General features: G+C 31.5%; 6 protein-coding genes across 11 annotated transcripts in view; 2 read left to right on the top strand and 4 right to left on the bottom strand.

The window, feature by feature from the left end:
• Positions 1–2318, bottom strand: part of LOC107359838 (glutamate receptor 1-like) — a 46388-nt gene extending 44070 nt beyond the window's left edge. For both annotated transcript variants that reach the window (XM_089268610.1, XM_015926420.3), the window contains exons 1-2: positions 1780–2318; positions 615–764 (exon numbers count right to left, since the gene is read on the bottom strand). In XM_089268610.1, the coding sequence (XP_089124736.1) occupies positions 615–764; positions 1780–1818 (189 nt within the window). In that variant the 5' untranslated portion in view covers positions 1819–2318. The remainder of the gene's footprint in view (positions 1–614; positions 765–1779) is intronic.
• A 1633-nt stretch (positions 2319–3951) lies between these two features.
• On the bottom strand, positions 3952–15537 carry LOC107359961 (uncharacterized). 4 transcript variants are annotated; one of them, XM_089268613.1, is made up of 7 exons: positions 15010–15537; positions 13866–14006; positions 13276–13765; positions 12689–13198; positions 11871–12188; positions 7197–7967; positions 3952–4775 (listed from the first exon to the last, which is right to left on the bottom strand). In XM_089268613.1, exons 5-7 carry the CDS (start codon positions 12155–12157, stop codon positions 4595–4597), a joined length of 1239 nt encoding a protein of 412 aa, XP_089124739.1. In that variant the 5' UTR covers positions 12158–12188; positions 12689–13198; positions 13276–13765; positions 13866–14006; positions 15010–15537; the 3' UTR covers positions 3952–4594. The 4 variants fall into 4 exon arrangements, with proteins under 4 accessions (XP_089124739.1, XP_089124738.1, XP_089124737.1 ...); XM_089268612.1 differs by having other exon boundaries at positions 12584–13198; XM_089268611.1 differs by lacking the exon at positions 15010–15537 and adding an exon at positions 14594–14742 and having other exon boundaries at positions 11871–13198.
• Positions 15538–15611: 74 nt separating this feature from the next.
• Positions 15612–16513, top strand: LOC107359963 (uncharacterized). The gene is made up of 2 exons (XM_015926566.3): positions 15612–15763; positions 15909–16513. Exons 1-2 carry the CDS (start codon positions 15656–15658, stop codon positions 16326–16328), a joined length of 528 nt encoding a protein of 175 aa, XP_015782052.2. The 5' UTR covers positions 15612–15655; the 3' UTR covers positions 16329–16513.
• Positions 16297–18067, bottom strand: mtTFB1 (mitochondrial transcription factor B1). The gene has a single exon (XM_015926565.3). The coding sequence runs from the start codon at positions 17647–17649 to the stop codon at positions 16501–16503; it is 1149 nt and encodes a 382-aa protein (XP_015782051.2). The 5' UTR covers positions 17650–18067; the 3' UTR covers positions 16297–16500.
• Positions 18068–18567: 500 nt separating this feature from the next.
• Sar1 (Secretion-associated Ras-related 1) lies at positions 18568–20553 on the bottom strand. Its single transcript, XM_015926585.2, has 4 exons — positions 20388–20553; positions 19903–20192; positions 19615–19746; positions 18568–18899 (listed from the first exon to the last, which is right to left on the bottom strand). The coding sequence occupies exons 1-4, from the start codon at positions 20428–20430 to the stop codon at positions 18786–18788; spliced, it is 579 nt and encodes a 192-aa protein (XP_015782071.1). The 5' UTR covers positions 20431–20553; the 3' UTR covers positions 18568–18785.
• Positions 20554–20872: 319 nt separating this feature from the next.
• Positions 20873–22487, top strand: Cchl (Cytochrome c heme lyase). 2 transcript variants are annotated; one of them, XM_015926583.3, is made up of 2 exons: positions 20873–21300; positions 21649–22487. In XM_015926583.3, the coding sequence occupies exons 1-2, from the start codon at positions 21009–21011 to the stop codon at positions 22086–22088; spliced, it is 732 nt and encodes a 243-aa protein (XP_015782069.2). In that variant the 5' UTR covers positions 20873–21008; the 3' UTR covers positions 22089–22487. The 2 variants fall into 2 exon arrangements, with proteins under 2 accessions (XP_015782069.2, XP_015782070.2); XM_015926584.3 differs by having other exon boundaries at positions 20873–21294.
• Positions 22488–23033: the final 546 nt, after the last annotated feature.

The following is a 23033-nucleotide window of genomic DNA, read 5'->3' on the forward strand; positions in this document are numbered from 1 at the left end:
CACTGACCGATCTTAAAACTTTTTTATTCTCAGAGAATGACCTTTTTTGGATATCGTGAAACACTACTACAAACCTCAGACTTGCAACATTAACTTCTGGAGATCGAAGAATGATTATTTTGAATGCTCAAGGTCATGCAAGGTCAATCCGTTATTAGACCTCTAATTGACATTCTGACGTCTTTTTTTACATCGGTTAATGTTAATCACATATTCATAACTCTTACCATTGTTAAGATAAACGAATTTCTCTCAAAACCAATTGATTATTGTAATCACTCAACGGCATGAGTTATGAACATCTTACAAACGCTATCTGATCAGATCTGTATTTTGAGAAATGATTTCTCAATGTCAATTAGAGGTCAAATAACGGGTTGACCTTAAATGAAATTGAATGAATCGAGCGTTCGAACTTATGTTATGCTTTGATCAATACAAAAAGACTACTGAAATATTTTGAATGGAGTTAAATGTCGACCATAGCTTTTTAAAAAATTTTACAGATCATTATCGAGAGGAGTTAATTGTTAACTCTCGATCATTTTGAAAGATTTTTCGGATCTGGTCGATTTAAAAATTTTGTATATTGATCAACATGATCTGTTACTTACTTTGACGGGTAAACCTGAACGGGTCATTGGTGTCGATAACATCTGTAATTGGTTCAACCTGGAATCGTGAAGATTCATTCTTGTTGTGCAACGAAATTGCATATTTAAATGCACTTTGAAGTTCAGTGCTTCCTGGTGTAAAAATGCCCCCTGAAATGAACGAGAAAAAACAAATAGAATGATCAGAAAGGAAGAAACAATTAATTAACCTGGAAACACACACAAGCAGCATGAAATGATTTCAGTCAATAACAGATTTCAATCAACCTGTAGCCAGTTGAGTCAAAAGTTACAAAAGAAACGCTTTTTTTTCTCAAGTCATCATGAAATGAAAAGATAATTTCCGTTTTGTTGCCCAAAACGAAACTTCCTTTTATTATTTATTTAATTTTACTCTTCTCCCTGAGAAGATAAAATATCTTGAGATTGGAAATGTTGAACTTCTCAGATTGAATATCAGTTTCAAGTCTGGAGGCAATTTGATTCAAGTTATTATAAACTTTCCTTTTTTCACTCAAAAGTAAATAATGTCTATTTTGTTGACTCGTTTAACTACACTTTACCGGTGCTTTGGGTTCAACCAGAGTATTTCAAATAAGAAAGCAAAAAAATGGCAAAAAAGATTCTTTTATTTTTCGATTACATCTCATTGAATCAGGCAAACTGAGATTCAATTTTATATCTCAATTATAAATGGATTAGTTGATGATTAAAATTGGAAAGAGCGAAAAATAAGGATTAAATTAAACTTGAAAAACTAATCAAGTTGTCCAATTAAACAGTAATTATTGTGCTTCTTTTAATAAGATTTTACTTTTTCCTCAACTCTTCCTTTAATTGTTCAATTAGGTATAAAATAAAGTCACCCAAATCTGATAATTAATCCATTTTAATCTTTCAGTTAATTTCAAGAGTAATTAATCATTGGAATACAGTGAAACATGGGAAACATGAAAAGACGAAAAGGTTTGGTTAGTTCAAAACCTGGTACATTAAAACCTGGTGAATCTATTAATGAGCAAACCTGATTAATTGTGAAACCAGATTGTTATTAACAAATTTTACACCAAAAAATGACATGAATAATGTTGGTTAAATGTTTCAACAAAACCTGTTGACTATTTGAAAAAGGTTTTGACTTTGGACAAAAATGTTTACTTCTTACCGATAGGAATTTTATGTCGCTGTAAAGTTGAGGAAACATTGAGAGTTGATAATGTTAATATAATAAACTTGGTTAGACAAGGAATGAGGTTAATCATGATAACTTTAAATGTATTGCCATTCAACAAATCACAGAATAAGTTTTGGATGAAAATGTCAACAACAGATGAAAAAGAGATGAAGATGAAGATTTAGTGTTGAACTTGATTTGGCTTGATTTGAGTTTATGTTTGTTTCGCAGTTATAATCTGAGGAAAAACATTTGTAAATCAAGGTAAATAATCAATGTTATTAATCCTTTTAACGATTAGAAGAGTTGAGTAGAAAAGATTTTCATGGTTTTTCCGTCTTTATTCAACATATCAACTATGAAGGTCTGTAAATGGATGATTGAGATTATGTTTATGATGATGGTGATAGTGATTTTGATGATGATGAAGATGAAGATAGAAACAAAATGTACAAAAAAACGAAAAGCAAAAAAGTTGGTGAAACTTGCTCTACTCTGGTTTGGATAGACACTGAGGCAATACTGGCTACAAAACATATCCATTTAGTACAACAATCAACTAATAGCTGTGAGCGCAATCTCATCTTTGTTTTTTTATACGAGCATCAACTTGGAGTTATCTTCATCTTCTTCCTCATCTCTATCATCTTCATCGTTCCTTTTTCCCTGAAACATTCCCTATTACACCTTTTCCCCATTAGTATATGTAACTATCTTGAGGAATCAGTTTTTTTGCTTCATTCAGGATTGCCATTAAAGCTGCTTTGATAAAGTCTTATTTTGTGTTTTTACCTTTTTTTAACCGGTTACAGTTTCTTACTTGGGTCTAGTATTATTTATATTTTATTATTTAATATCATTTAATATCATTATTTGGTCTACTCTTTAGTTTTACTTTTCATGGTATTATGATGATTAGTCTTATTACCATGAGCTTTTTCCTCCAGTTTATTTACGAGTAAATTGACTCTCGTCTTGTAATAAGGTTTACTTTAAAGTACATTTTAGTTTAACAAATATCAACCTTTGTAAATTGATAAATTATTGAGCAAAACAATTGTAGTTAAAAGTTACTCTTATTAATGCTTATGAGTTCAATTAATTTTCAATTGCATCTTGAATGGTCTATTTGTGAATATTTGGTGGTTAAATGTTGGTTAACTCCATGTAGATTCAAAGTCTTGGTTCTTGCTGATGATGGATTTTTACTGTAGATTGTATCTAAAGTCAATGGTTTTGTGATTAAACCATCCGTCTGGTAATGTTTTATTGAATATTAATTCATCCAAATGGTTTTGTTAAATAATTTCTTGAGATGTAAGGTGAACCTGATGGGAAGATGAAAGAGAGGAAACTCGATTAGGAAAAGATTGAAGTGGTTTGTGTCACTAGAAAGGGGAAATTTAATCACATTTTAAAATTTTAATTAAGCTGCCTATTGAATGAAGCTATTACAAGAAGCTATTAAATAAGGAAATAATTAATATTTGAAGGTTACCAATACTGGTTAGATTTTTAAAATCTAGTTTGGTCTATTTTCCAATGAATGCGTAAGTACATACGTAGTAAAGTATAATAGTAAGTAAAAAATCCTACTAAACTGAATGAATAGCCCACATTTGCAAACTAATCTGATCTTGAAATTACTTCTGATTGAACGAAATGCAGTAAAAAACTGTGTTTACAAACAAATTGTTTTATTTAAATTTTACTTTCTTGCTCGTTAGATGGCAGTAGCTGTCAGTCGACTTAATAGTTTTTGGGTTTAATTTATTATATGATTCAATCCAATTCAGCTCAGCGAATTTGAATTTTGATTTCACTTTCTGTTTTTCCAACGATTTTCTAATAAATTTTGACCCAAAAAAATATAAGTTAATTCGTATCTTTCAATAACAATTTCATAGCTTGAAAGCCGCATTTTCGGATGTTTGTTACAAAAGCTATCATTAGTATCTGAAGTCATCTCAAATCATCCGTCATTGGTCATTAGTTTTCCCGGAATCGTCTCTTTGCCTCTCTCTTCATATCAACTCATTTTCAGAAGTGAATGCAACTTTTCGGATTTACTCCTCATATATCTCCGTCTGGCATACCGGTATCCTTTATCCTGTAGAAGAGTGTAATAAACAAGAATTTAAAATAATTTGTATAAAAAACTGATTGATTTGCTATAATTCAATTTAATGATTACAGGAATAAAAAAAAGAGATTAATAATGTAAAATAAGAAAGTTGTATTAAATAGGGTTCAGCTAGGATGAGAATCGTAAGGTTGTGCCCATTTACATGATGGATTAGAAAGATTTTTGACGATCATTGATTCCAATCGTGTCGACATTGTATTTCAATCGAAGTCAATCCTTCAGTCAAGATTTACACTCATGTAAAATGATTCGAAAAATCCATTGTTCGCAACTGGGTCCATTATTGAGGTTCATTTTTCGAGTCATCATTTTGTCCTTCAATGGTTGCCTTGTGAACAAACAGTCTCAATATGGATGATGGATGCTATTGATGACGATTGATGGCTGAATTGATATAAAATTAAAAAACATGGTACATATCTAGTGATAGTGATATTTGTACAGTTTATTTGTTGATTAATCAACAACAAAAATTGATGAGATGAGGGCAAAAAACTGGTAAATCCTCTAATTTGTATTTCAGTGGAGTTTCAAGTTTTTGCTCATAAATGATGGCTTTTATGATGATCACGGTGGCGAGTAATTGACAAACATTGTTTTTATTGTAATTAATGAAGGACAGGAAAACTGGAAGAAGCAAAATTCAGATCACCACTTGATTCATCTCAATTGATTGACGATTTCACAGACACAACATGATGGCACGAAAAAATTTTCACTTGAAGTACTCGACCCATCAGGATCCAGGGAGAGAAGTTTTTTCTTGATAAATTTTTGTTTACATCTGCTTTTAAAACCAAATGGAAGTGAAATTGATGATGAACACGGTGAATTAGCTTGTCTACAATAAGAGAGGAAACCAAATTAGTACATTGATTAAACAATTAGAGACGAAGGAAAACAATTTACAATAATATCAACCATTAAACCAAATTTCAATCTTCGCTAACCTAACTGATGGGTTTATCAGGTTTACATTTTCCTGTTAATCAAATTGAAAAGCAAAACAATTAGCAACAAATTTGGTATCAACAATCAACAATGAGTCAATCTAATGACTGCAATTTGGCGAAGAAACAAACAATCTTGAATTTGATTAGAAATTTGATTGAATAACTTTAGTCAAGGTTTTGTAGGTTGACAGAAAGTTCACAATTTACAAATTGTTGATCAATTAAACAGCTAAATTCTCTAGTCATGATCAGGATAAATTGTGAATGAAAAGGTTGTATGATCAAGGAATATGATAAAGGAAAGAGTTAACAAGATGTTGTCAAGTAGTAATGAATAAAGGTAAGAAAATGAATAATTGTTCTACTTGCTCATTTATTATTGTCATTATCATTTTAACAATTTTTGTTTGTTGTAACGGCGATTAGAATTATTATCATTATTAAGATTTTTCATCTTCATCTTCTTCTTGTTATTATAATCATTATTACTTGACCCACAAATGAAAAGGGAAAAGCTGGTTTGACCAAGGAGCAATACAGGTAAAAATTGAAATTCATATTAAAATATTCGCAATCAATTGACATTGTAAGTAATGACAAATTATAAGAAGAGCAAAATTAGCTAATCATCATTTAAACCATTAATAATCTATTAAAGGGATTGATTTTTAACAATTTACATCTTTAATAATAGCAACGGTCAAACATTTTAACGGTAAAGTCAATCTTTCAACAATTATTAATAGTAATTGGCATTACATTCAATCAGTCCCATTATGGTTACAATTAATCAATCAATCAAACTGGAACCAGAAATTACACAAAAACCTAAATGTCCATTAAAGATGGGCAAAGTTGAAAAGGTTCAAAATTTGGGTTTGAGTTTAAATTTAAATGAACCAGAATAGATGACGATTGAATAATGAACCTGAAAATCATGATAAAGTTGACAATCTCAAGGTTAGTTGAATGTGCTATCAAATTGAAAGTTTATGAAAGTTTCTCATGTTGAGACCCCTTTTTACCATGTTTATCATCAACTGGAAATTCCCTTTTCAATAGACTAGACTTAATTAAGACATAAGCAGTGAAAAGGCGATGATAAAACAAACCAATATTCAACAAAGTTCCGGTTTGCCTACAAGTTTGCAGCCTTTTTCTGGTTAACATGTTTCATTTTAATGTTATGCAATAATCATTATTCATTCATGAATATTTTTTTCATAACAAATGATTGACCTGAGCTTCCTGAAGAAATGTGTAGGATTAAGAAATTGAATGAATGAATTGATTGAAAAGAGTGAGACTCTTCTTTCATTGTAAAGCTTTTATCACTTTGTTTCCAATTTTGCTTTAAACTAGATAATTGTTCACTCTTTTCATGGCTTTGAATGATAATATTGAGTTAACTTGTCCATCTAATTATTGTATTGTTTTACCATTGATAAGGTAAACAATTGAAGGTTAATGTTGGATGAAATAATTTTCTGGTTTAAATGTTCAAACATATTAGATGGTCAAATGTGATTATTGAATTTATCATAATTTAATGGCTAAATGGCCTAAGATTAAGATTGATGTTCATCTATTAATTATCCAACTGATCCATTGAGAGTTGGATTCACAACTGTTTTGATCGTGTAAACTGATTGACATTTGAAATTGATCATCAATCCATTCACTGGTTAAGAATTATTAAACTGATGTGATTTTTGGTTATTAATCAAAATAAACTAAAAGATACATCAGAGTGACGGACTTGAGGGAAACATTTCAGATGAAACAAAAGTAAATTGATTTTTAATTGATTTTCTTGGTGTAATTGTTGATTGTTGACAAACAATGGAAACCATTTCTGGTTGATGAAAAGGTTGTCAATAAGACTATCAATCAATTGTAATCAACACTCTCAGTTTGCTATTGAATTTAATGACATAAGTCAATCTAAAATAGTATGAGACTATTATTGAGTGTTACCTTTTACATAAGCATTAATTAGCTCTAACAAAGCCAAAAATTTGAGACTGTTTATTTGAACCTATTTTTGGGTTCATAATACACTTTTAAAAATGGTTATGGTTAAAATTAGGAGCTCATTTGGACTCAATCACTAATTGGATTCAAATTGTTGGCTAATTTATTCTGTGTAATTTAAAACTTAACGCAAACTTGTGAAGTATCAAGATAAACAAAACCCAAGTATCAAGATGAAATGCGAAATTGATTCAATTTGGTTTCAAATTTATGGTTAACTAAAAATATGATTGTTCAAACTGTAACTGACAATCAACTGTGAACACAATACTTACTGACAAACATCAACTTTGATGACTTGTTTAAGATTTGCATCTTTTTCCGCTAAATTGACAACATATTTCCATTCAGATTTATCATTAAGAGCCGCTCTGGGTGAAAGAAACATTGTCCTTGTCCGACAAACTTCTTCACCTTCCAGTGAATTAGCGATATTATTAGATTGACGCTTTACTCTTTTTAATGACTGCTGCCGAGCCACAGATCGTCTTCGTCTTCGATGACGCTGTGCGTAAATTGAGGTAACATTGGCCAATCGAACAATTGGTTTCCATGGATTGACAGCAAATCTTTTGTGATGAGCAAACCGATCCAATGACGATGAAGATGAAGATGGCAGTGGTGACAATAAGGATGACGGTGATACTCCCAACGGTGGTGAAGAGGACGATGATGGGGATTGTGGTACAGGCGGTGGTGGTGGTATCGAGTCAAGACCAAAGTTATCCCAACCAGATGACTGGTGATCATTGTAACTGTCAGCTAGTTGATGCTGATTCTCATCTTGGGGTTGATAGGTTTGATGGGAGTGCAGCGAAAAGCCTTGGTGGTGAGTTTCCTGGTACGGATGATGAGGTAAATAATCATATTGAAGTGAGGTTTGGTAGACAATGTAGCTTTTGACATGAGGCTTTTCCCTTGACACAGGAACGGGAACGGGAACAGTTAAATTAGGCTCCAAATCACCTTTACTCTCATCGACAAACAAACTGGTGAAATTGAATCCATTTGCTCGAGCCGACTTAATTACATCGTAAATGTGATCGCTAGAATAGAAATGAAAAAGAAAAATTCAAATTAATAAAACAATCTAAAAATTGAAAGCAATTTATTAACTATTAAAAATGAAAACTCGTTGAAAGAAATATTTTTAGCCTTAACGTTTTTTATTGTAAGCAAAGCTTGGTTAGAGTTGAAATTGTGTTAACGGGTAATTAGACAGATGGTTGTGTTTTTATTAAATTTGTTAGCAAATTGTTGAAATCATCTGATCTGGTAAACAATGAAACCTTGATTAAAACTAAATTATATGCAACGAAAATGGAATAATTTGTTTGTTCAAAAGGCTATTAAGCTTAAGGTTAAATAGACTTTACTGGGAAGTTCATTGATTTTTATCTTATCCAGCAATGGCGATTAAATGATTCCTATGAACTATTAATTAATGTAACAATTTTGGTTAATGGTAATGACGTTAATTACAATAATAATAATTGTTAATACCAGTGAAAAGTAACCAACAAGGAAGGTCACCAAATGCCTCTGGAAAAACAACAGCCAACTATCCTGGTTAATCCCTATGTAAGAACCTAAGGTAACCTTGATGATTAACCAGATAATTCAGGTTTCCATTTTCATTAAATAACCATCTAATGGGTAACCTGATTTATTGAACTGACCTTGTCTAATTTACGTTGAATAAGATTAATTTAGATGACAACAGGTTTACCTATTTTTACCACAAAATGAAAGGAAAAGTCAAACAGATTGAAAAAACCAACTTCCGACTGATTCAAAAGGTAAAATACATTAAAATATAAACCTACAAGGTCAGCTGTGCTGAATTTTTAGACGAAATGATTTAGGAAAATATTCAATTCTGTTAATTGTGTATTTAAACCAAAGAGATCAGCAAGTGATTAGATTAGAAGTGAGAAATATCTGGGAAATCAGTAAATGTACAAAAGCTGACCAACCACAAATGTCAAGGTTAGTTGGCAAAAGAAACGCTGATTAAAGGTAATCAAATTTTTTACCCAATTTTTCAGGATAATTTCAATTCCAAGATGTAACTAGAGGATAATTTGAAATTACAATATTTCTGGTTTCAGTAACTGACCTCACAAAAATTGATATTATTTTGGAGATTTTGGAAAAATCATGGGAAAATCATCTTATCCAATGAGGATAATTTTTGTATTTCAAAAGATATGTTTAGGATTAGAAGAAAAATGGAGATTGAACTTCAAACAATCAGTAAATTATGTTTATTGACAAAAGTCGCCTACTTTTTGTTTAACCAGGAAAATGAAATACTGATAATTTGTGTTGCTTTATACTCATTGTTGGCTCATTGTTGGCACCTCAAATCAGCAAATGTAGTGAAGATATTTTCAAATAGCATTAATACAAGAGCGAAAGATCTAAAAATTGCGACTCGCACGTTCAATTAATAGTTACAATCAAGCTTCCAAGGTTAAGATCCCACGCAAATCAGGCTGGTTAATATAAATTACACGCAAAAAAATACTCGTAAAATTACATTCACACAACAAGTATCATCAACTAAATACACTAATAGTTAAAAAAAGGTTCAGAAGGAAGTAAAGCTTATACTTTTAAAGCTTAAATTGTTAACAAATGTCTGTTAGTTTGTAGTTAATTTAACAAAACCAACCCTATTAACTGTTATTGTTTCATAAATTGTTAACAAATATTTTATTGAAAAACATGATGGAAACCAACAAAATCCAGCAATTAAGCTGTTAATGAAATTATCTTCAAGATAATCATTCGTTTTCTCAATGGTCATGATAAGGTTAATTTGAACAACTGCTTTAATTTAGACTTACAATTAAATAATCCATTAAATATTCAATGGAAATCTAAAGCCAAACAATTGATCTCTTCAAGTATTTGCCTATTATTCAGCGATATCAATGAGTTGGAATTATTTTTCACAGTTTAGTTCATTTGATTCTTGCTTAAATGGCTATTTTAAAATTTCAGACCGAAATCACTGAAAAATGATTTTTCTCAAATTCCACTTTCACTTAATTTTGATCAATCAATATCAATATTTACCTCTTTCTTTATAAAGTTAATGGCTACATAATTACTATAATATTATATTTAAATATGCTTTTGAATATCAACCTTGATTCTGACTGATACATTAAAAATGACCAATTTTATACGTTAGCTTTTGAAAAATATTTACGATAAAATATTCATTGATTAGTTTCTCCTCATTCAATCAATCATTGATCATACCAATAATGGGTATGAATAAAATTCAGATCGGACATTAGCATATTGTAGACTTTTAAGGTATTAAGTTTCATTATTGAGATTGCAAATCTGGAATCAATTTAAGGTTAACTAGAACAGTTAACATTAGCAATTAATTAGGGAAAATCAAATGTGTTATTGCCACAAAATTGGCTTCAATTTTACAGTTTGCTGAATATCTATTCACTAGTTCAGGCCTAATTTAGGCCTAACATATTGTATGAAATGTTGACCCTTAACTTGATTTTTGTTTATTATTTTGTATTTACTTCCATCTTAATTAGTCCATCCTCAGCACTTTACTATCAAAAATGTAAGTAATTTTAACAATTAATAATTTAATCTGATTGTGTCAAGAAGCTCAAATAATGAGTCAAAAAGTATCCTTGAGTCATAATCAATGTACAGACTGAATCATTGAAATATCTACTGATCAATGATTTTTAAATGGTTTCTTTTGATTTTTATATTTTCCATTGATTCAGATTACGTTTCGGAAAAATGTACTTCGGTGGAGAAACCAGAACCGATACAATTAACTGACGCTGCTGGTGGATCAGCTGTATATTTTGAGTTGCCAAACAAAGATGGACCTCTGATTAAACTAACACAAACATGTGTGATCGTAGTCCAATCATCACCTGGTCATGGACTTGTCCTTCATCCAATCACACTAGATTTGACTCAATTTTCTGGAAGCATTACGATCTATCAATTGCATTTATCTCATGCAGATTCTCATACTATTTTTGATTTAAATAATTCCTTTAACTCCAGTGATGATCATGTAGTCGAATCAGTGCCTTTGAATGTTTTACCCGGAGATAATCAAACTATTGTGCTATTCTCATTTCAACCCAATTCTAATCAAACAAATTGGAACCAATTGTCTTTTGAATTTCTGGTAACTTCTTTCATATGTAAGTATTCGGTTTGAGTTTGAAATAATTCACTATTCTGATAATGATTTTGAATTTCATTATTTAGATGCGATTGATGCTTGATTTGACAACAGCAAATATTGATTTGATTGGACAGCGATCAAGATTATAATCAATTAACTGTCATTTTAAACATTTCAAAGTCTGATGTATTCAGGTTTGATCAAAATAAGTGTAAACATTTCATTCCTTTCCTTTTCATTTTGATCGGAGCATCAATCAATTTTGATAAAATATTCAATCTTTTTACTCAATTAATTGTGAGTAACAATAATTGATAACTTACTTCATTAGGTTCAAAATTAACGGAAGTTAATAGCATTTCCAAGCAAGTTTCAGATCATTTAAGAAATTAAATCAACGTTGAGTTTAGTGGTGATCATTAATGGTCAAAATGAAATCTATTTGGTCATTAGTAGCATCATTTAATCTAACAGAATCACCTTTTGACTGAAACAAACAATTTGAAAGTGAAAACAAAATCACTACAATCTGTTTAGGTTACATTAAATTAAACTAGTAACTATACGTTAGATGTCAAGATCAACTGGTTTCTCCCTTTATTGAATCTCAACCATGAATGGGTTAAAATTATCACTGAGTTAAAGGACACATTTCAAACAATTAAATAATCTTGTTGACAAGTTGGTTCGTAGTGAAGGAGAAAGGATAATAAAGATGATTCAGTAGGATTTTCGAGTAAAAAAATGAACTCACATGGGATAATTGGGAACATCTTTACACAATGTACCACCTGAATCAGGACATTCTGGATGATCTGGAATAAATCGTTTCTCTTTTTGAGGTGGAACCATGGGAACTTTATAATCAGCATAATAGTAACTGCTTTGAGATAAACTACTTCTCCAGAGACCAGGTTGAATGGACGATTGAACACCATTTGATTGATAATAACCAAATGAAAATGAACTGCAGGCAATCAAGATGATGGTGGTAACAGTAAGGAAACAATGTAGACACCTGTTAACCGATGGATAACGCATATCTAGATTAGACCCTTGTAACAAGGTGAGTCTGATTGAGATGGAAAACCAGGATGAAAATGAATATGAATATTAATTGTAAGAATCGTTGAAGTACACAATACTATCTCTTCAGGATGAGAGGATAATCACGCGTTAAATAATTATAATAACAGGTAGATAGATGAATGATTAAAGATGAAGATGTAATGATGATGATGATGATGGAAGTGATGATGGTGATGAAGTTTTAGTGAAGTCTCGGGATAACCAAAAACTCGAATCGTAAAAAGCTACCAACACCTAAACACTTAACCAGTCCGAACATTTTTCTCATTTCTTCTTTTCTTTCTTCTCACTTCTTTTCAGTCTGTCTGTAAATTTGTTTCTTATTATTACTCTCTTTCCTCCTCCTCTTTTTTTTCTCTTCCTCAGTTACTCACTCACTTTTATTCTTTTCATCATCAGCAACTTTTAATTTCTTACGGACTCTCACTTTCCGCAAACAGTCCTCCCCAATCCTGCTTTTTCAATTTCCAACATTTTGTCTACCTTTGCTACTTCACAGTGAAAGGCAATGGTCCTTGTCCGATCTCAATTCATTTTGATTTTTCTCCATATGATTAAGATGATCTTTTGTTGTATTGGCTCATCAGGATCTCCATCAAACTCGTTCAACAAGCTTTTGTTCGATGGTTGAATAAATTAAACTTGTCCATCAGATAAATGGGATGAATTTTAAAATTTTCATGCTCATTCGACCGTCCATTCAATCTCTTGAGATTTCTTGTACAATAATTTCAATATTTTCTTTACATGAATAGGTAAGAGCCAACGTAACTTGAATCCAAGCTTAAATTAGCAATTGCTGGTCCATCTTCATAAAAAACCAATAAGTAGATTCCCGGCAAGATTATCAAGTTTCAGTAAAGTAAATTGATGAATCGGATTCTTTATTCACAGCTTAACGTGAGGCTTGGCTTGTTGCTACTTGTCCAATTCAAACAGAATATTTTATTGAATCCGGTTCAGTCTCATTTGTCAATACAATTTGAATCCAGCCTAACAAAAGAAGAAGAAAAGAAACGTATTAGCGACCAAAATACAAAAGATTGATACATATTTTCAGGGAAACTCACATTAATGAATAGGTGGAGAAGTCGTTGAAGTAGCTCGGTTACATAACCATTTTGTAATTCACAGGCTTTGTTTCAATTGCATTAATGATATTAACAATAGTAGTTATAATGAGCAAGTATTCATCCTCAGGTAACAATTTATATATCTGCATAGTCATTAGCCAAGGCTAAGAATACTTGAAGAAACAAAAAAAGTATCCATATCATTATTGTGATAACTGTTGTCGATGTTTTTTGGTTGTTGTTATTATTGTTGATTCTCTTGCGCCTGTTGATAATTTGTTGGACTGGCCATGAATGCAGTAATAACTGTAGAGCTTAATCATAACGTTTTCAGGTTAATTCTTTTCACTTTTCTTCGCTTTCAATATATATCTTTCGTTTCTGTTAATTAAACAAAACCACTTTTTGTATTAGTCCAAGGTCAGTCTGTCATTATTATAATATTCATTATGACCATCTCAAGTGAACCTTTCCTCTCTATGCAAAACTGTATGGAAAAAGAAGAAGAGAAACAAAAAGATACATTGGGTTACAAAAGAAATGATAAAAAAAGTGAATTAAACAAGTTTGTTGATTATTATGATAACCTCAAATAGTCAATGATCTTTCAGTCTGAAGCTTGACCAGTTTCGTTTCATCACGTTGAATGGTTGGACACATATGTATTCACCAAGCAATCTTTTTGAAAAGGATTCCATAACTGAAGAGATTCATGTTGAATTGTTAACCTGAGAAGTGAAAAAAAGATCAATTAGAAGATAAGTTGAAAATATGCAATTATGAAACATTACTGAAATGAAGAGAAAGTCAGACACCAGGCTGTAAAATTTCATATTTCAAAAGCAAAACCAGATTTCGTCTTTACGAGCTATCATCATCTTACAATTGTTAGATTCATTAATCCGATTGTCTGTTAACATGAAACTTTACCATCAATTAGAAAACATTACAAATATTTGTTATTTTGTTTCTAATATTTAACACGAAACGACTAAGGAATTGCTGGCCTAAATGGAATTGTGTACAAAAATTTTCTTGTCCAAGTGAGAGTAAACAAAAGAAACAAAGGGTAAGAGTGCAGATTAAGATATTACACTTCTTTGTTTATGGAATCTCTTGTGATCTCTCATCTCTGATTTAGTGGTCATACAGAATAGATTTCAGTAAAACTTAAATTCCTTGGATACACTCAACATGATGCCTTAATTGCTCATTAATGATCAATATATAGAAGTATCGATACTCGTCATAATTGATGGGAAAAATAGTCTTTTCCAGATGGAAATGTTTACAAAATGTTGGTGAATTGATTTACCTTGGATATTTGGGTATAAAGGTTGAATACAATTAAACTTGTTCACAAATAAAATCAAAATCAATCGATGATTTCTGATTGATTTATAAAATCATGTGAATTGAACAGGCGTTGTCTCTAAAACCTATAAAGCCTTGAAATATTCACCAAATTGCTAAAGGAAGAATTGGTAAATCAAAATCAAATCACAAAATGTAATGAAACTATTAGTGTATTAATTATTAGTGTATTAAATCTCAATTCTTTGTTCAATCAAAAGAGAAAGTAAAAAAAAAAGATTAAACCAATCGACTCTAATAAGCATGAATATTACCTTAAATCTATTTAAACATTCTTACTTTTTGTTTGTGTATCAATCAACTTTTATTATAAAAAATGTAATATCTCGAAAAGTTTCAATAATCTCAATGACTTACCTTGATAATGATGATCATTGAAGCACAAAACACGAGGTTTAATAAAAGTGTAAATAAAGGGGAAAAATAAGAATTGACCATTCGAGAAACACTGTTATTCCCATTGGATCAAAGGCTATTAAGATTCACATGACTTGAATAAAATGGAGTTAAGAAGAGTAAGCGACAAAAAAAAGAAGTTTGAAAAGACAAAACAAAACAAATATAAAAATGGCTCAGCAAAGTCTAAGCATAAAATAAACAATTAATTTTAATCTTGTTGAAGATCTAACAACCTTAAGTAACTGAAATTATGTTTAGCCGAGGATCAGTTGGTAAAAAGAACTATTAGCTGTAAATAACTGACTTTGCTCAACTCTTTGTTTAATCTGATGCCGCTTTGGCTTACAAGTTTAGGGCAAGGATTGTTTTAAATTTTATTAGGCGAGTTATTTAACCGAAAAGGAAAATTGTCTCTGTCTTTCAGAGCTCTTTCTGTCTTTGAGTTTTCTTCTCTCTCAATTCCCTAGATATTAGAAAATATTTTGGTTCCTGGAAGAATTCATTTGTTGCTTTTTTTCTCTTAATGTTTGGTTTCATCTTCTTTCTCCTCATTGATATTTTACATTTGTGATTGTGTGCTTTGTTTTTATTTAATTTCACCATAATGACCAGTCCACATGGATCGAACTCTGCTTTTTTACCCCAGTCATCTTTACCTTTACCTTCGCATCAATATATGGACTGTTCAAAGGCTAAAATGTTTAAATGTGAGGTAAGTAAAATAAATTAGTAATCAATTTATTTAAAGATAATCTGTTTATCTGCTAATCCAACCTGATTCTATCTCTTTGGTAAACCTAGTTTGCTTTTTGTTGATATCTTGAAATAAACCTTTTAAATCTTCTTTTTGTTTCTAGGGTGACTCTGAATTGGACTCAGTTGCAACGAATGCAGTCAATATGAATCATGGTTCAAAAAGAAAGCAAAGTTTAAAGTTATCTCAAGCTAAATCTTACCGAAACGACGATGCTAAAAAATTAGCTGACCAACGTTGGAGACAAAGCATTAATGAATGTTATGATATTTTAAGAGTCTATACCGATAAAGATATTGTTTTTCGGGATGGAGCCATATTGAAAGGTAAAGAATCCAAAAGTAGAAATGACCTTCTTTCAAAATCTATAGATTTGATTGAAGATCTGGAAAGTTTATTCTCTGAGTTGTGTTCTCGGCAACCGGATTCATTAAATAAAAAGGAATCTTTGACTTGTTCAAGAGAAAAGTTTATCAAAGACAAAACACAGATTAAACCAAAGAATCTCTCCCGACAACAGTAGTGCTGCACATTATTTACTGTATTATAATTTAAATTACATTGCATTAAGTTTTTTGATACATATTGTACTAATTTTCTAAATATTTACATTTAATTTTATAATTTCATTTTGTTTTTACATTATAATTGACATTACGTTGACTTGATTTTGATGTAAAATAATTAAACATTAACTATTCATTGAGATTTCTATCATCTACTTTTATAGGTTTTCGTTTATTGACACGAAAACCTTTTTCACTAAACATATCTCTCAATATCTTGGGCTCTTTTTTACGAGTCGTATGATCGTAATCAAGAAGTTCTGGTGATTCTTTAACAATTCCCCAATAAACTTGGATCATTCGCGCAATTTCTTCATTCGACAGCATGATAGGTAGATCCTCAACTGAAACACCAGCCTCTATACAAATTTTATCAACCAAATGTTTCTCTTTTGGATGGAAAAGACAGTGCAATGAACGCCTGAGGATTTTTCTCCTCAAATGAAATAGATGTTTGACAAATCTATCTATTACTTTAAAGGGTACTTCAGTAGGTACTAATGGTACTCTTCGTGGTATTAATCTTACAAGACCAACGTCAACTTGAGGTTTAGGGAAAAATTGATTTCCAGGTATCAGACATTTGCGATGAACATTACACCAAAGCTGAGTCATAACGGACACGCGACTTCGTCCATATTGAAAAATATCAGCGCTTAGTCTTTGAGCAACTTCATATTGAAATGTTAGGCTCATAGGAACTCTTCCATAAGCAAAGGCACCTGTGCGTGTATGTAACTGATGCATCCATTGAATTAACAATACAGAAGCGATATTAAAAGGTAAATTGCTAAAAATGTGTATTGGTGCCAACTTATCAAGCCAATCTCTTTTTAAATCGGGATGGAAAAAGCTGTCCATTTTGATGTCCCTTATATCTCCCAACATGATTTTCATTTGTCCAGGATAAGCAGCATCAGCAAGCATCTCTAACATGGGTAAAAACCTACGATCTTTTTCGATGACAAACAATTCCCTCGGACCTCGAGAAAGTATCTCTCTCGTTATGTTACCAGGACCAGGACCCACTTCGACTACAGTCTCGCCAGGTTTGATACAACTGTATTTAACTATTCTTCTTATTGTAGCTGGTCTCATAATGAAATTTTGACTCAATTGTTTTCTTCCTCGAATCCCATAAATGGCAAGTAAATCACGAAAACTAGGCATAGGTGGAAGACGCTGAGGAACATATTGAGTTATCTCACCGGGTACTCCTTGTGAGATTGCCAAAGATTTTACAGCCTCTTGGCTGATTTTGGAGGTTAGACCTCTCATAATTCACACAAATATTTGATAACTTCAATCACAATAAATTAGAAACACTTTAAATCAACACAAAAATGCGATGTTATTATTTTTAAGCAGCAAAAATGCACTGCTGCTTTGGTTGCTATAGGCAACTACAAATAAGATGACTTACACACGTGATTAGCATGTTTCCAATTTTAAATTGCAATTTTGTTACTGATTTTTATGCTTTTTTCATAAAAAAATTAGAATTATTTAGAAAAATCAAAAACTGAAGCCTCCTTAAGCCTTCCGATGGCCTAAAGATTACATCTTAGCATATTTCAACATAAAATTAAATCTTCAACAGGATAAAATTTATATTTTACAATTTGTAACTGATTGGTTTGAAACTCAAAATCACAAAATTGAAGATTATTTACAATTCAAATTGAAGTACAGGCCCAACCTAATTGATTTGTAATTAGTGCTTTTTTCAATAAAGGTTTAAACCTCATAATCATAACAATGACTCGTTTAAATGACTAGATTCTAAAACTGTTCTATCTATTGTTATTAGTGGATGAAGATAAATATAAATGATTTCACATATTTTCAGTATTGATGGAACCTAATTTCACCATTAATGTTTGAACAAGTTTCAATATTCAGACTAATTTAGCACCTGAGTCATAGATTCAGAGTCATTTTTCTCACAGTTATTTAAACATATTCAGTAGCTCTAGCAAGGTAACTGAATGCCTTGTGATTAATTATGATTAGCAAAAATAATGAATTCTCAATAAAGCACCATCTCTTAAAGAGTAGAAACGCATTACAATAAAATCTGATTGGGAATACGATCCACTTTGAATCGCTTGAAACCTATTGTTAATTCTTTGCTCTGAAATTATCTTTTTTTCACCGATAGAGCGAGTAAGTATAAAAAGAATAAAGATTGATTGGTTTATAATTAATAAAAAGATGTGTATTCAAAGGAGAATTTATAATCCATTTTAAAACCCCTTTTTTCTTTAAATATTTTCACGATGAAAAAATGTAAATGGGTGATGTTTTTTTCCATTTTCGTAAACATTTGCAGTAATATTATCTTTGTAATAGACAGTTGGTGTTAATAGATTGGTTTCGTTAGGGTTTGTTTTTTCACTTAAATTTGACCTAATTTAAATATATTGAGCTATCCACCGGAAGCCTTCACCATACCCTTGTCTTTTCAACACACTACACATAAAAAGTTCAACTGGTCGACCTGGTAATTCGGATCGTGAAACTTTACCCTGAAATGGAAAGAAAGATAAAATGAAATTAGTAAAAAATCAAGTACATTATACTTTTGATCAAGATTTGATTAGTAATCATTGGAAAAGTTACGCAGTGTTCATCACAGATTAAATGATATTTAAATATTTAGAGGAGGAGGGAAAAACGGGTATCATACAGGTTGTGATAAGTTTTATCATGAGAGAGAGAGAGCATGATAAAGAAGCAAAAAGGAAAAGTCTAAATCAACAATATACTTTGAATGAATGAAGGGATAAATAGAACGCGTAGACAAAAAAAAGTATGAGCAAGTTCGAGGATACAAAATCTCCTTGAAAAGCAAAGCCAGCTGATCAACTTTAACACAATTAAAATGTGACACTTAAATAAGTGAAAATAACAATTAGATTGATCAGTCGCAAACTGGATAACCTTGAGAGAGCAGCTAACAGATTTACTGATTAAGCATTAAATGACAAAAATAAATTCTTTTCTACATCTTCTTGGAATGAATACAAGTGAAAACCACTTATGCTCTTAATCAAACTAGCTTACACAAAGATCAGTTAGGAAAAGTTAACAAAACTTTATATGCATAACCAAGGGGCTAACTTGAAAAGGAGAATGACCTCTAAAAAGAAGTTTCCGTATCGCTCATTATGTCCGTTAACATACAAGGAAAAGGAGAATGACTCTAATGAAAAGATAAAAATATTATGGATTAGGATTTACCTTGCCAGTAGTTACATTATGAAGACCAAAATATGCTCTAATAGAATCTTCACTAGCAGCTCCGCGAATATCAATCTTATTTCCAAGAATCAAAACAGGTACATTCGATAACTGTTCGTCAGTTAGTAAGCTCTGAAAAAGGTAGAGAAAAAAAGGAAAGAGAATAGGGAGAAAAGTAATAATTAGAAACACGGAAATAGTTTACTTAAATTGCAATAAAATGGTGATAATTAACTCGCGCGTTTGTCACTTAAAAGTGTAGTCAAGAATAAGGTGTCTGGTACATACGTCTAATTCAGCTTTTGACTCTGGGAACCGGTCTGTATCATGAGCATCAATGAGGAAAACAATTGCATCAACAGCAGGAAAATAATCTTTCCATACTCTACGAGCTTGATGATGTCCACCAAGATCAAAGGTAGTGAATCTTATGTTACCAATGGCCAACTCCTCAGAAGTAGGATGCAATGTAGGTACGTGTTGAGCCATTCGATCATCTTTAAGCATATGAAGTAACGTTGTTTTACCTGCATTATCCAATCCCAGGAACAACAATTTACCACTTTTCTTATAAAGGCCTTGATTAAACGTAATTGGTAAACGTAAGGGTAAGAGAAGAATGATGAGAAAGAAGAAAAAATAGGGTACAGAACAATATTAATGGTATTGAACCTGAGATAATAGGTATAAAATTCTTGAACTCATATCAATGTATCAACATAAGACAGGATTAACTAAAAGACAATTTAAGGAAAAAATGGGACAAAATTTACCTAAAAAACCGAGAACTCCAGTCACCCAATCCCAGAGGAACATTTGAATTGTTTAGTTACTTTAAAATATCCAGGAATATAAGGTTAATTATAAAATACGAGGCAACACAATTTAAAATCGGACAAAATGATAGAGAAAATAGAGAGAAGGGAAAAGTTGAGCTGAGTGAGAAATTGTAAGTTCCAACTCACATCAATAAGCCTTATTCCTGGTTTTGGTTACATGTACAGTAGAGTTTCTCTTACTGGTATCATTTGGGTGTGTAAATCAAGAGATGGCTGCACTTGGAGAAAGCAGTAAATAAGCTAAAAAGAGGGAAATAAAATTAATACAGTAATAGTAACCCCCGTTCAAATAAGAGGATGCTTACTTCAATAAATTTGATCAAATCCGAGTATAAGATTTGGACTTGTAATCAATAGGACTTTGATTTGTTTAGGATTGAGTCTCATATTGGGACTCATTTTTCTCATTTCGTTGTTGCAACTTGCTTTCGAATCTGTCGTCAACATATGATTTGGTTGCTATGCTTATAGTTTTCACTTTCTCACACACGTTTAATTAAATAATTAAAACTTTTTTTGTGTTTAATTTTGTTGCCTGATACGAGCTCATTTAAAATGACAAAAGGAGGTGGCTGTCCGGTTAACCATGGTCAAGCACCATCTGGGTGTCCAATGAGTCAAGATGGGGAAAACCAAGTCAAGATTAATCCAGACAACATGATGCCAATGAATGCAAGTCAAGAGCCTTCACCTGGTCAACCTTTTCCATTGTCAGTTGAACGAGAAGTTTCCACCATACCAAAAGCGGGAGGCGATGAAAAGTGGGTCTATCCATCTGAGCAAATGTTTTGGAATGCTATGATTCGGAAAGGTTGGAAGTGGCAAAATGAGCATGAAAAAGGTATAGGTAATGACTTTAAATGACCTGCAAGCAATTCGGATTTAATTTCTGTGTGGTCCCTGAGCATATTTGATAGCAATTTAATTAATTGCATTTAGTACTAAATTTAGTTTATTGTAACTGTGAAATGTTTGTCAAAAAGCGTAAAATCGATATTTTGTGGGTAACCTTGCTCACCGCATATTTGTTGAGATTGAAAATCATAAAGTGAAGCTGCTTGATGATTTGTGTAAATAATCTCTGTGCCTAATGAGTCCGAATTACTTACAGAAATTTATTAATTTATTATGTGTCACAGAAATATTGTTGTAAATTTTAATCTAACGAGTTACTTTCATTTTTTTAACCTTTCAGAACCCTTGCAAAAGAATGATATGTCTCACATAATTAGAATACACAATGCCAACAATGAGGCTGCTTGGCAGGAAATTTTAAAGTGGGAAAATGCGTTCCATTCTGGTGAATGTCCTACTGGACCTAAATTGAAGAAATTCTCTGGTCGCGCTCAAGATTATACACCTCGAGCCAGGATACGCTCTTGGCTTGGTTATGAATTACCTTTTGATCGTCATGATTGGGTTGTAGATAGATGTGGTAAAGATGTTCGCTATATTATCGACTATTATGATGGTGGACCAATTATGCCTGATCAATTGAAGGCGAACCCTGCTTTTGCTATCCTGGATGTTAGACCTGCATTGGACAGTATTGGTAATGCTTGGGATAGAATGAAAGTTACGTGGTGGCGATTTAGATCCAGTTATCTCAATAAACAAGCAAAGGAAGAAGTCTAAATTTTTTTTGTTCATCTTTATGCAGCCATGAAAATTAAATTAGCACTACTTTCTACGATTAGGCCTCGCTGCTGATAATTCAAGAAAATTTTATTTATATTTAGATGGATAATCATCGCCATAAACCTGCTTGTGATCGATTTGTGGACTAAAATTGGATCTTATGCATCATGATTCTCGCTTATTTTACATTTATCTCGCTTGTATCAACTAACATTCAATACTGAAAAAATATAAGAGAAGAAAGTAGTGAAAGATTACTTTTCATGGCTGTATTGTAGTTTTTCGATGTAGCTTAATGTAGTCTTATTATTGATAAAATATTCTATGTATAAATTCACAATTAATCATGACGAAAGTTAAATTTAGGCAAAATAAATTAAAATGATAAGATATTGATTTCAGCTCGGCTCAGAATCATCTTGAATCAAATTTCAAAGAGTATAGTTATTACTCTTCACTTAATTTTGAAATTCTAGTTATTGTTCACTTTATTATTTCCTAATTATTTGTTCAATCTATTAGTCCAATGAATAAGTTAATTCAGAGTTTAAGGTTAATTTTAAGGTGTCGCCATCTCGAGCATATTTAGTTTGTAGAGGTATCGAATCAGTATATTTTAACCAGAATCTTACCTGCATTAACGTAAAATATCGGTGTAGTTATGAAATAATGGCTCACAGGATTAAACCTGGATAAAAGTTCATTATAGTTAAAGCTATAATGCTCATTTTTTAAATAGCATTATTCAACTAGCAAAAGCCTCCAAAAGTATCAAACTATCGCCAAAAGCCATGAAATCCCTCTAGAAAGTAAAAGCATATCAATTTCATCGAATAAATCAACGATTGCGTTTATGGTGGGAAAGCGCTATTGAGGCTATCAAAGAGTGCTTTTCCCTGTGTAGATCCGTATGCAAGGTCTTAGAATTGTGAAAATGGTCTC

This window comes from Tetranychus urticae, chromosome 3, assembly GCF_039701765.1.
Source record: "Tetranychus urticae isolate SD_2017Ah chromosome 3, NJAU_TeUrti_SD_1.0, whole genome shotgun sequence".
NCBI classification, from domain to species: Eukaryota; Metazoa; Arthropoda; class Arachnida; order Trombidiformes; family Tetranychidae; genus Tetranychus; species Tetranychus urticae.

Excerpts from the sequence above, each read along its gene's own strand:
- LOC107359961 (XM_089268613.1), bottom strand. The coding sequence starts at position 12,157 with ATGCGTTATCCATCGGTTAACAGGTGTCTACATTGTTTCCTTACTGTT. Across the intron at positions 7,968-11,870 it reads GATGTTCCCAATTATCCCAT|CGATCACATTTACGATGTAA; the intron begins GTGAGTTCATTT and ends TTTCTATTCTAG. Across the intron at positions 4,776-7,196 it reads ATCAAAGTTGATGTTTGTCA|ACAAGCTAATTCACCGTGTT; the intron begins GTAAGTATTGTG and ends CTCTTATTGTAG.
- LOC107359963 (XM_015926566.3), top strand. The coding sequence starts at position 15,656 with ATGACCAGTCCACATGGATCGAACTCTGCTTTTTTACCCCAGTCATCT. Across the intron at positions 15,764-15,908 it reads CTAAAATGTTTAAATGTGAG|GGTGACTCTGAATTGGACTC; the intron begins GTAAGTAAAATA and ends TTTTGTTTCTAG.
- mtTFB1 (XM_015926565.3), bottom strand. The coding sequence starts at position 17,649 with ATGAGAGGTCTAACCTCCAAAATCAGCCAAGAGGCTGTAAAATCTTTG.
- Sar1 (XM_015926585.2), bottom strand. The coding sequence starts at position 20,430 with ATGTTCCTCTGGGATTGGGTGACTGGAGTTCTCGGTTTTTTAG. Across the intron at positions 19,747-19,902 it reads AGTCAAAAGCTGAATTAGAC|AGCTTACTAACTGACGAACA; the intron begins GTATGTACCAGA and ends TACCTTTTTCAG. Across the intron at positions 18,900-19,614 it reads ATAATGTAACTACTGGCAAG|GGTAAAGTTTCACGATCCGA; the intron begins GTAAATCCTAAT and ends TTTCCATTTCAG.
- Cchl (XM_015926583.3), top strand. The coding sequence starts at position 21,009 with ATGACAAAAGGAGGTGGCTGTCCGGTTAACCATGGTCAAGCACCATCT. Across the intron at positions 21,301-21,648 it reads TGAGCATGAAAAAGGTATAG|AACCCTTGCAAAAGAATGAT; the intron begins GTAATGACTTTA and ends TTAACCTTTCAG.